This window comes from Gambusia affinis, linkage group LG10 (genome assembly GCF_019740435.1).
Source record: "Gambusia affinis linkage group LG10, SWU_Gaff_1.0, whole genome shotgun sequence".
NCBI lineage: Eukaryota > Metazoa > Chordata > Actinopteri > Cyprinodontiformes > Poeciliidae > Gambusia > Gambusia affinis.
This window is the reverse complement of record NC_057877.1, coordinates 26837964-26850536: the sequence shown is the minus strand read 5'-3', so window position 1 is coordinate 26850536 and position 12573 is coordinate 26837964. Positions and strand designations below refer to the sequence as shown.

The window sequence follows — 12573 nt, the reverse complement described above, 5'->3', positions numbered from 1 at the left end:
ATTCAGAAGTAGCCAAAAAAAAAAACCCACGTAAAATCAAGACAATAAAGCAGTCAGATTTTTATTGTAGATCCAAACTTGAAAGTGATTTTCCGATGGTGTATCAGGGTCCTTGTAGATATAAGAAAAGGAATACATTTGCCAAAATGTCAGAAATTTTGTTATTAATCTCAGAAATCTTCTAGAGAGAGAGCTTCTGGAAATCCTTCAAAAGAAAATTTTTAAAGTTTTGTTGTAGAAAATCTTTGATATCTAAAAATTGATTTTTTTTTTTCCAGCAAATGTCCTTGTTTTTGTAGAGAATTTCTTAGGTTACTGTCAATGGTCCTAATACGCTGTGGCAGATTTTACATATTTGCTGAATTAAAAAAAAAACGTCTCGTTTTCAGGTTTTTTTAGGGTTTGATTGATAGATTTTTTTTCAGTAATAAGAACAGGATTTGGGTCACTTTATTTCAAAACCTTGGCTGTATTCAGCCAAAGTTTAAGAAAAAATAAAAGCTGCAGCTTTTCAGTAAATGTCTCTGGATAAACTTGGTTTTGTTAAAAAAAAAAACATGAATACTTTGTGTTGTACTTTACATTTTCTTGTGCAAGAATATTTTGTTGGTAATAATTTTTACCCTGATTACAAATTAAAAGCATCCATCTACATTTAAAGGCCAAATTTGTGTCATTTTTGAAATGCAGTTGGGGGCCGCAGAAAATCAATCCCTGAGCCACAAGTGGTCCCCGACCCTCCCTTTGGGAACCCCTGCTTTAAATTAAACACTGTTAATTTTCTTTTAAAGATTCATTCAGCAGTGTTTTAATCATGCTAGCTATTATTAAACAGCTAAAAAGGTATTACAAAATATTCACAGAGAGAAATGAACAGAATCAGAAAAATAAAAAGCTGACCTTGACCTTCCCAGAGTTGTCTTCCTCGTCCTTCTTGTCCTCAAAGTCAAAGGCCACAGTCATCCTCTGCTGTCTTTGCTCTTCCCACAGAGTAGGATTAAAGCTGTCACTATCCGACTGGTAATCTGTAAAAATTCAGAGAAACACAGGAGCATTTAATAGACAGGAGGGCAAATTTTACAGAAATAAACTGACAGGAATCCCAAATTTAACCTCATAATAAACTGCAAAATCACAAAATCTTACCAAGCATGTTGGTCTAGTTTCAAGTGTAAATACCTTAGTACGCTTAAATAAGATAAAAAAATACTTAGAAGTAACTTTTTAGCAATATAAAGGATCTTGTTTTAAGTCAATTTCTTAATATTGAAAAAAAGTAAACGTACTTACTACAGATTATTTCCCTTTTAATATGGGAAAAACGTTTTTGTTATAAGTGAAATAATCATGCTGTAATGTTATAAAAATCCAACATATATATAAACATTAATGGGTGCTTTGAAATAAAATTGCTTCAGCATTATGAAACAGAATCATGTTAAATATCCAAGGCCCTTATTGGAGATGAAGCTTTAGCTATAATAAATGTTTTAAATTTATGGCATATTGAAGCACATAAAAAAAAAATCTGAAACTGAAAAAAAATGTTTTTATCTAAAATGTAATAATCTAAGAAGCATTTCACATTCTAACAACAAAATGAAGATTTTTATAAGGGAAATAATCTGCCAGTTCAACGATTTACCTAAAACATGTTCCAGTATCTTGCTAAAAAGTTACTTCTAGTTTAGTTTTGTGTTAGTTTTCACTTGCTGACATCAGTCATCATTGGTTCTAAAATTGCTTCAAAAACTAAACGTAAATTCCTTGGAGAGGTCATCAGGGAAAATATGAAGTCATCTTTGTAACTACAGGAATAATTATGATTTCAGCAGCTACACTTTCTAATATTTGTGAAGCAATTTAAAAAAAAAACAAAACAATGATTTGTGAACCTGAAAGGAATTACATGAGCATCGATGCTGAAAACCAACCACAAAACAGTCTTACGATAATTCATTGATATACAACATAAAGACATAAAGAAAGAATATTTACAGCAGCATGTACGAGGATATAACGTAACTAGTACTGTCTGTGCTTCAAAATCTTAATTTCACTGGTAACTTTAAGTTTTGCCAGTCCAGTTGAACATTTTTTAAACCTTCAAAAAAAATTTATCAATATTTCAAGATCACCCGGTGACGTTGAAAATATTACAACACATGAGCTTTCCCTGACAACATTCAAACTTTATGCAACATAAAACCAGATGTTTTCTACCTTCATCATGCCTGGGCTGTTGTGGAAACATGTAGTTGGTCAAAACTTTCTGTTTGGTTTCAGGATGGGCTTCCGTCTGCAGCGGGATCAAAGCTTTGGACTGAAAAACACAGAAACAAACGTGTTGGATTCACTCCTCCAATTCCGCTAGGGGGCGCTGTAGTTGCTTTGTATTTGGGAAGCCAGGTGAAGAAACTTACGGCAGGCCAGTTATGTACTGAGACTGTTGTTAGCTGAAGCTAAAAAGATGAATATACCATAAAATCACATCCTATGAGTGTTGGCCAACGTGGTGAGCTTTATTAATGCTGTTAGTTGTGGGCGGATATGACTTTTTGTTATCTGTTCGAAGCGTGAGCTCGGTGAATTTGCTAGCGCTAATTAGCCAAATGCTAGCTGTGTTTTGCTACACTGATGTTTGAATGCCGATGTTTATTACATTAAGAAATGTTCTAAGAGTAAACTTCACCTTATAACCAATTAGTCAAGTCAATCCTAGCTCTTAAAACTATGTTTAAGTTTGTTTATTGAATATTGCAATACTAAGTATTGATGTTTTGTTTTTACTTTATTTACAGTTTAACAGGTGTTCTGTCAGATAGCCATACATGTCAGAATAGCATACATATGGTAAGAGCGCATGCGCATTCTGCAGGAGGTCCGCCATATTGAGAGGAGTCGTCAGCTTGTCATACGCGAGAAGAGACACAATAAAAAGTAACTAAATAAATTAAATTTAATGCTGCTGCAGCTGCAGTAAACTACAAAACACGTCCTAAAACACGCCCTGTTTAAATTCACGTCCCCCACTTCCTTAATATTTTTGGGTTGGATAACATGTCTGCTAACTTGGATAGCATGTCGTGTATGAAAACGCAATTTTTACCCACACTGAAACTGGGGCAAAACCAGTGTTTCACTTTTGAAAAAAATACTTATCTACGTCATGATTCTATGTTGCTGATTAAATAAAATCATATGGTAATGACAACGTATACATGTCTGAGCTAAGCGTATGACTATCTGACAACGTATGCTGAAACGTATGCAAACGTATGCTGATCTGACAGATATAGCCATCAGTTTGTCATACGCGTATGACGATCTGACAATGTATGGCTATCTGACAGAACACCGGACAGGATGTCTGTGTAAAAGCACTCGGCAGTAAAATTAACAACAACGACTATCTTATGTTCTTTGTAACAAAACGGTCAAACTCTAATTTCTTCACTCACTTTTTAGAGTTAGAGTAAACAAGACGGACCAAACCCTAATATTTTGTTAACACTAATATGATAAATGTCAATTCAGAGAGAACCGACACCAAAAATACCCAGCAGCCCTTTAATGAAACCTTAATGTGCATGATCAGTAATGTATGTCATATGCTAATAATGTCTTAATTGAAATTTATGGAAGTGTGTGAATGCATTAGTATCAATTTTAAAAATGGAAATATATGTCTGCCTTGACATTTCATCAACATTTGAAATTTAAATGTGCTTTTGACTTTAACAGAGACTGTTGTAATGGCTTTTATTATAATTTATAGCATCTGATCAAACTCTAAAGGTATTAAAATATTCTGAATTGTCGTAGTTTAGCTTGGAACTAAATTAGGATTGAAAGGTAGTGAAATAAATCAGCACTGCACTTCCATTTAACAAACAAAGTTTATTTTACAAGAAAATTAGGTGAAGTAAAGATTGCAACAAAAAAAAATCAAGTCTAAAAATGATATTTTGTAGAATATATAGAACAATTTTATAATATTAAATTGTTGTTTGTCTGTAGCTTCGTTTCCACTGACCAGATAACTGCCCAATTTAACATTTCAAAAATTAACTTGCTTAAAGGAAACACGGCAATTTTGAAAGAAACCTTCTTGTTTGATAAAAAGTTTTGACGCTAGAATATTTGACTATTGAAATTGGCTTATTTCGCAAAACACTTTTTTCGCATCACATGAATCACTTGATCAACAACCAGATGTTGCTGCTGTCACAAACCACGAAGAAGAAGACATCAGGAAGTAGTTGGAGGTTGATGGCGCAAAAATATTTTTAACAACTTGAATAAACTTACTTTTAATTGTGCTTCTTATTTAATGGAAACATCACAATTTGGTTTAGTTTCTACTTGGTTTGAGGTGTTGTTTCATATGGACCCCTTGCAGCCTGATGTCAAACGCACAAGATCCCGCCCCCATCTCTCTGCTGGAGAGCAAAAAGTTGCTAGCTGACGATGACTAACATAGGTTTCAGCGGTTAAGTACTTAAATGCACGGCTGATATATAAAGGAAAAAGGGAAGCAGCGCTTTGCTGCTAATCGTTAACACTATAATAACTTGATAATAAGGACAGTAAAAAGTTTTAAATAAGAAAATAGCGATGGAGAAGAAAGTAGGTCAGCTATGCTAGCTTGACTTTGATAACTTTAACATGTAGATGGGATGTGGGATTCAGTGTGTTTTGGTTCAGCTACAAAATAAAAAAAAGGCGACCTAAACACCACCTCTGACAGATCATCAGCAGAGCAGGTGTTTAAATTAGCTAATCGACCACTGCTGTTAGCTTAGCTTATAGCAAGAGTAGCTAATCTAACTCCACAGTGATCACTTGGTAATAATCGGAAAATAAATATTATGAAACTGTAACGGACTGAATGTCCCGTTCTGTGTGGGGAATGTTTGAGTGAAACATAAAGTGGCATTGTTGTCAGTTGCTATGGCAACAAGTCGGCGTGTAGCGAGAAAAAAGGTGTTTTTGAGTCGTTCTTTAGGGGTTTTTCCACTTTATTCCACTCTTTACTGTGGCGCGTAGCACTAAATGAATAATAGCTACGTGTCCAGGCTACATTTAGTTAATGGAACTGTTCTGCCGCGGCAGCGCGGTTATGAATGGCATGTGATATAATTGTCTTTTTGCTCTCCAGCGTTGTGCAAATTTTCCGGATGTAAGCAATAACATGCAGGGGGTCCATATGGGTTCGCCGGTATGTTCCCCTGCAGGGTAAAGGACAGATACCTGATTGTCTGAGAGCCACAGAGCTGCCAGATCCTTCAGCTTGGTGAAGGTAAACGGTAGATTCTTTAACCTACGGGGAAGAAAGAAAGAGAAAGAGGGAAGGGAGGAGGGAGCGGGAAAGAATAGAGATGATTCGTGTTCCCACGCCTGCAGAGGATGCAACACACTCGCCGGTTCCCACGGTTGCCGTGGGAACTGGCGTTCCTTCTCAGCAGTGAGAAGGAAAGCAGTGGAGCTGCCATTGAGAAAGTTTCGCCTGGTAACAATGCGCTCACGCCGTACCTGTTGTCGCTAAGGTTGAGCACGCGCAGTTTGGTCATCTGTCCGATTTCATCAGGCAGAAACTCCAGCTTGTTGGACCGAAGTGACATCACCGTCACGTTCTTGCAGTTACCGATCTAACACAAGTTCACACACACATTATCAGAACAAATGAAAAGTCTGCTGCATTTTTTGTTTAAGTAACAAATGAACTCTACGCACACAAAAGTGCATAGAGTTTTGTGTGCGTAGCGATTTTGCATGTTAGAGCTACGCAAAGTGGTGCAGAGGTTTTTGCAAATACAAATGTATAAATATGTGCAGCATCCATTTATATTCAAGTATGAATGACTAGAAACCCATTGCAATCAGCTGCATTCAGAAATCTCCTCAATTTTAAGACACAAAAAAACAATAAATTTTTTAATTAACCGTTTTCAGAAGAATTAGAGACCCAAGTGGGAAGCACAAAAATGTCCAAAATGTGATGTTTGCAAAGTCGGTTCCCTTTAAATATTTCCAATTATTTTTTTGATTACACTAAAATCATACATGTTGTTTAATCTGAGTTCTGCATTATGTCGATGTTAAAGCGGACATGCATTAGCTCACCTCCCGCGGCAGCTGTGTGAGGAAGTTCTCATCTGCAGCAAAAGTTCTCAAGCTGTGCAGGTAGCCGACGGTGGGAGGCAACGACTCCAACTCATTACAGCTGCAGTCCAACTCTTCCAACAGAGATAGGCTGAAGAAAATGAAGAGAGAACATGACAGAGAAAGGAAAAACGTCATTCTGAAAGATGCAGCATGTCTGTGGCAGTTTTAAAAACTTATTCTTCTCTATAAATCGAAATTAATTCTAAGAAAAGACAGAAACGAGAAACAAAATCATTTTAATATTTAATCAAAGATCAGCATTAAGCCTCCTGTAAAATTCTGCTTTATTATAATAGAAACACACAATGAGAGTTGGGTAGTAACTATCTGTCTTTACTCAATCATGTTTTGAAAAAAATATTTTTAGGAGTATTTTTCCAGTGCTGTAGGTTTTGTTCTTGAGTAATTTTAATATTTCTACTCCTACTTGAGTAAAATTTCTGGATTTTCTACCAACTGAATTAAAAACAAACATGTTTAAATCAAAAAGTCACTAGAAACAGATACACACCTGCAGTTTTTTATTAAAGTTTTTTTTATTGAGAAAAACTGATTTGAAAAAACAAAATAATTTTTTGCCTGATTTTGTCAGTTTCTGTTGCTTATATGAATAATTGTCATTTCATTCCTTAAAATAACAAAATTTCCACATAACATTTGAAATTGTTATGTCATTTTATAAATATGAAATGATTGATCAGTTACTCGGTACTTTGAATAGACTTTTTGCCAAATACTTTTTTAGTCTCAGTTGAGTAATTTCTTGGATGGTTACGTTTTACTTTTAGTAAAAATATGTTGACGTAGTTCTACCCACTCTGCACAATGCATAAAATAAAAACTCACCAGCACACAAAGACAATGCGTATATGTTTGTTTTAAAAATCTAAACAAATTTTTTTTTTAAACTTTTGTAAATTTGAATTTGGATCTGTATTTCAATTCCAAGTGATGGTTAGTTTCAGTCTTTATTGAATTAGGATTAAAATTAAAGATGAAGGCTTGAAATCAATCATCTAGAAAAGTACGTCAGCCATATTTTTACATTTTTATAAATCCCAGCTCCTGTACTGTAACAGCTACAACAGAAAACCAGACTTCCCTTTATGTGTATTCTCTGGCCTTGACACCGAGGTAACAGCATGCTAATGCTAATGAGACAACAATTTTACATCCACGTACTGCCACTGTTAACATTACATTAGTCTGCTATTATTATTCCCAACAGACGGGACCATCTGGACTACCATGCTGTCTGAAGGGGAGCAGATGAGATGGGAGGAAACAAGCGGAGAGGTGCAAGGCAAGGTTAGCTTACAGTGAATAGCATTTGTGTTTTCTGTTGTGGTTACAATTATAACCTTCAGAGAAAGTAAGATGTCATTTTTTTAGATCCAAATTCTCTGTTTTGTTTCCTTTAACTTTTCAAATGAAGTCACTATCTGGTTGGGAGTAAAGTTCAAGACAGATTTATTTCCAATAAAAATTACCAAAAAAAAAAAAAAAGCATAACTTAATGTAAGATAATTGAGAATCAGGTCTATGTGTATTTATTTATATATATATATATATATATATATATATATATATATATATATATATATATATATATATATATATATATATATATATATATATATATTGCATTAATTGAACTGAGGTTCAAAACCACAATAAAGTACCACCAAGTTATTCACAGTTCTTTAAGCACATCAATATTATCCATAAAAAGATTTAGGAACCTCTTTTAATTCAATAATCCCTTATTTTTGATTGAAAAGTACTACTGGTGCCGTTACCTAGCAACCCCAGCCCATTGCCTAGCAACCTGGTTCTAGTTCCACTGGAAGATTCTTTCACTTATAACAAGATATTTTTCCCATGTTAAAAGTGCAGCAGAAATAATCTGCCAATGAAACTTGTATTTTTTCATCAATATTAAAAGTCATATTTCTAACTCCCACCTATTTAAAGTTGTCAAAATTATCTGATTTTTGCACATGAAAAATAGTCCAAAAATAAAAAATGTGAAAGCTATGAAACTAAAATGAGAACAAGAATTGTGTATGTGAAAAATAGTCATTTTCGGGAAGCGGCAGATATTTTTTCTTTAGCAATAAATTACAGGGGTAACTACTTTCTTGTCTTCAGTGCAGTCCAAAGTAAAATCCAAATGATAATTTCACAAGTTTGCTTACAAATGTGAAAGTCTGCATAGTAAGTGCAGTTAGTAGGACTCTTGTCTCGCAGAAAAAAAAAGTTCTGAGTTTTAATCCTGGCCTGGGTTTTTCCCAGTATTTGATGAAATTCCACAGCAGAAACATTCAATCTACCCACCATTGAGACAATTTCATTTTTACAAGCAGAGAAGGTTCTTTAATCTATTTTAGTTGGCTTTAAAATATGACATCTGTGGTTCAAAGCTGATGTTTAAGATTCATTAAGGGGTTTGAAGGAAGTAAAAAAAAAAAAAAAAGAAAGAAAAGTGAACACTGTATGAAGCAAACTGCACAACAATTAATAAAACTTATGTGGTAGCTTATTCAAAAATCTAAAAAGGACACAGAATAAAGGGATCATATTCATCAGGGGTAAGAAACACTTCAAACAACGGATACAAAAGAATAAGGAGCTTTAAAGGGAAGTAATTAATCTACAGAACTACTTATCAAGACTACAACCTGGGACTTGTTCATGAAGACAGAAAGCTTTCAGAGCGGTCAGATACAGATCTAGCAAAGATGTTAAGCTTAGAAGAAATATAGTTTAATTGAATTTCTGCAGTCACTCAGTTTAACTCTAAAATTCAAGGAAAGAACTGAATGACTCTTTCCACAAATGAAGTAAGACAATAAACTTATTAAAATCAAACAAAAAAAATATAACAAAAAACGGTTTAAAATGACTTACAGGAATCATTCCACATATTTCATCATTGTGTCTCAAATCTCTTTAAAGAAAATAATACATTTAATGTTGCTTAACCTTTTATTTTGAACTAAAAAAAAAAATAAAACTGCACTGCAAAAACAAAAAATCTTACCAATTATTTTTGGCCTAGTTTCTAGTACAATTCCTCAAAATTGACAAAACGTTCTAGTTCCACTGGCAGATTATTTTAATTATAACATGAGAAAAATGTCAGTGAAATAAAGTGCAAGTGGAACTAGTGCTTAATTATTAATATTCAGGAATGATTTTCTTAAAATAAGCTCATATGTCTTGCTGAAACGTTACTTATGAGTTGGTTTTGTCTTATTTCATGTGCAGTGAGATATTTACACTAGAAACCAAAAATACTTGGTAAAATAACTTGTAAGTAACATTTCATCAAGATATGAGAGCCTGTTTTAACTCCATATGTCATTAATACTGATGAAAAAGTACTAGTTTCACTGGATGATTATTTCTGTTACCTTTAAGGAAAAAATATCTTCTTAAAAGTGAAAGTCTTCCGGTGGAGCTACAACTCGGTTGCTAGGTGACGGGCTGGGCTTGGCTGGGGTTGCTAAGTAACGCTGCCATGCCCATCGATTGTGGAATATTCTGCCAGTGGAAGTTGTACTTTTTAATCCAAAATAAGGGACCATTGAATTAAATAAGGTCCTGTATCTTGTTGAAAAATTAGTTTTGGCTTATTTCTAATATAATTTGCACTAGAAGTATGTAGTTTATATACTTTGGATCAACATTATTAGCTTTTTCTTCTTTGGTTTTTCCTTTGATTTGTTATTTTGTTTGTATTTCCTTTTAATTCCCGTAAAGCACTTTGTATTGCCTTGTTGCTGAAAACGTGCTATATAAATAAAATTGCTTTTACTTTTAAAAACTAGACAAAAAAAACTGGTAAGATGTTGTTTTTTCAGTACATCCATATCACTGCAGTAACGACACATGCAACCACTTTCATTTCATGTTTTTCAGTAATTGCATTGAAGCATTAAATCAAAACTTTACAGATGAGGTAATGACAGAGTCTTTTTTTTATGTTTGCATGTAATTTTTTGGGACATGAAAAGTTCCCCACATTGGTAGCAAAGCTTTGATTCTCTGTATCTGCAGCACAGCTGAACATCTGTCTCTGAACAAGCCCTGGGATCCAGAAGGCTCATGTTACTCACCCTTGCTTTGGCTTCGGACTAACGCCACAGCACGGCAGCAAACACAACACACAGACCCCCCCAACCAATCATCAGCCAGCATTACAACACAGCAATAAACAAGATTAACGACCCACCTACAAACCCCCATAAACTACTAAGAGTTGGCTGGATGAGGTTTTAAAGTACAACCAAACAAAGAATACTACTAAGGTGCTCATAATCTGTAAACATTTTCAGATTTTGTCACATCACAAACACAAGTTAAACTTTTTTTAGTGGGATTTGTCCTTATGGTGTGTATTTAACCTCTTTTACTGCGACTCCATTAAATAAAACTGAGTCCAACCAATTGCTCTCAAATAAAACAGTTTAATCGTTCACATCCAACCTTTAAAAGTTTCAGCCATTTTGCCACAAAAAAATAAAAATAAAACCTCATTTTATATATATATAAATTTAGTTTAGAGGCATCAAAATGACTGGTAGTTTAATAATACTGAACAATAAACTCTGGATGAACTGAATAAAGCACAAAATTATTCATTTAAAAGTATTTTTATTGAAACATGAACATCGCGTCCAACAGAAATCCCTTAAAATCTAAACAATATAAAGGTTCTTTTTTTTTGACATTTAACGTATTTTTCGGACTATAAGGTGCACATAAAATTCCTATATTTGCAAAAAATAATAAAAAATTGGTAATGAGCCTTATATTCCGGTTTGCCTTATGTATGAACAGTGTTACCGCATGTTTTATTACGTAGCCACTCCCCTTTATTGTCAAAGCATAATCGCTGCTGGTCAGAAACCTGGTGGAGTCAGCTTTCTGTGCTGTCTGGACAGACATGTTTTGGGGTGGCGAACCACTTTCCCTGATACGTACGGTGCTTCAACATCCCATAATTAACGACCCCAAAATGACCCCAGAAAATGAGGAACCTGGGCTTGTTTGATGCTGCCATCGCCCAACTGTTGAATTCTGACACCGAAGATGAGAAATTTGATGGATTCGTAGAAGATGAATGATTGAAAAAGTGAGTGTACTTTTTTTGTGTAATATTGACAGTTATTGTTAATGATTTGAATAAAGTCTGACCAATCTGACCACCGTATTTTGTTTCGCTTTATGCGCCTTATAATCCGGTGAAAATAGATCCGTTCACTGATACTGCGTCTTAAAATCCGGTGCACCTTTTAGTCCGGAAAATACGGTAATTAAAAATTGAAGGTAAACAACAATCAAAGAAAAATCTATTTTTGTTTGTTTTCAATGATATTTCAATAATCCATATTTGATAAAAAGCATGTTAGGAGACTGCTTTTCCATAACCTTAATGTTTCTCAATTGGAGTTGAAACTTTGGCTGGGCTATTTCAAAATGCTAGTTTTACTTCAAATCAGAAGATTCGTGTTGCTCATCGTCTAAATCAGAATAATTTTGTTTTTTACAGTATACAAATGTGTGCTACTTTGTGTCCTTCCGTTATTTCAAATATCACTAAAAGCGTTGAAGTTTGTGATGGAAAATGTGAAAACATTTTCATCAGTGGAGTCTGAATGCTGCTGCAAGCTAATGTGACTTCAGCTGAAGAGTCAGATTTGTTGTGGTTTCCTACCTCCCAATGGTGTGAGGCAGTGAGGTCAGCTGGTTGTCATCTACCTTTAGAGTGGTCAGCTTCTTCAGCATTCCTGCAACACATGCAACAACATTGGTGCAAATTTCCACATGGGCAAAACGAAACCTATGCAACTAAAAACGTTAATCCCTTTTGCTGTAAAAAGGAAGTATTATGTGTTTTCCAGGCACATTGTGCCATTTTACAACACAATTAAGTAACTATTTTAACTTCAGTTGTTAAAAAAAGCTACATAGATCAATAACTTAAAAGAAATATTACTTTCCACCTTAAAATTGCGCCTGTCTCTTTAAAAACTCCGCCTTCAGAAAGTCATCCCAACATGGCTCCTCTATTAACCCTTTAATTACGTTTTTACCAAAGTTTCACTGAGAAGTAGCTCCTATAATGAGATCAGCAGAGTTTCAGTTCCACCAGGTGTTTGCTACTTGCTGCTGGCTAGTCTGAAGGAGCTGAATGGGGGAGGGGCTGCATCTCGAAGGCGGAGCTAGGTCCACCCAGGCGTTTTGCACAGCTGAATGGTTGCCATGGAGACTAAAGGATTTCTCAAAAAGGCCTGAAAGAATCAAAGAAACCCTCCAGGTATGTTTCTGATGAGCCAACAGTATTGTAACATGATGTACAGTGAAAAGAACTGTACTGCCCCTTTAACATAATCATTT

General features: G+C 34.7%; 1 protein-coding gene across 19 annotated transcripts in view; it reads right to left on the bottom strand.

The window, feature by feature from the left end:
* lrrc7 (leucine rich repeat containing 7) overlaps positions 1-12573 on the bottom strand; it is a 178276-nt gene that overhangs the window by 51190 nt on the left and 114513 nt on the right. For 13 of the 19 annotated variants that reach the window (XM_044130270.1, XM_044130273.1, XM_044130272.1 and 10 more), the window contains 7 exons: positions 11891-11963; positions 10290-10307; positions 6127-6256; positions 5536-5651; positions 5254-5323; positions 2224-2323; positions 901-1025 (listed from right to left, as the gene is read on the bottom strand). In XM_044130270.1, the coding sequence (XP_043986205.1) occupies positions 901-1025; positions 2224-2323; positions 5254-5323; positions 5536-5651; positions 6127-6256; positions 10290-10307; positions 11891-11963 (632 nt within the window). The remainder of the gene's footprint in view (positions 1-900; positions 1026-2223; positions 2324-5253; positions 5324-5535; positions 5652-6126; positions 6257-10289; positions 10308-11890; positions 11964-12573) is intronic. The other 6 variants (XM_044130282.1, XM_044130268.1, XM_044130283.1 and 3 more) reach the window with 3 other exon arrangements.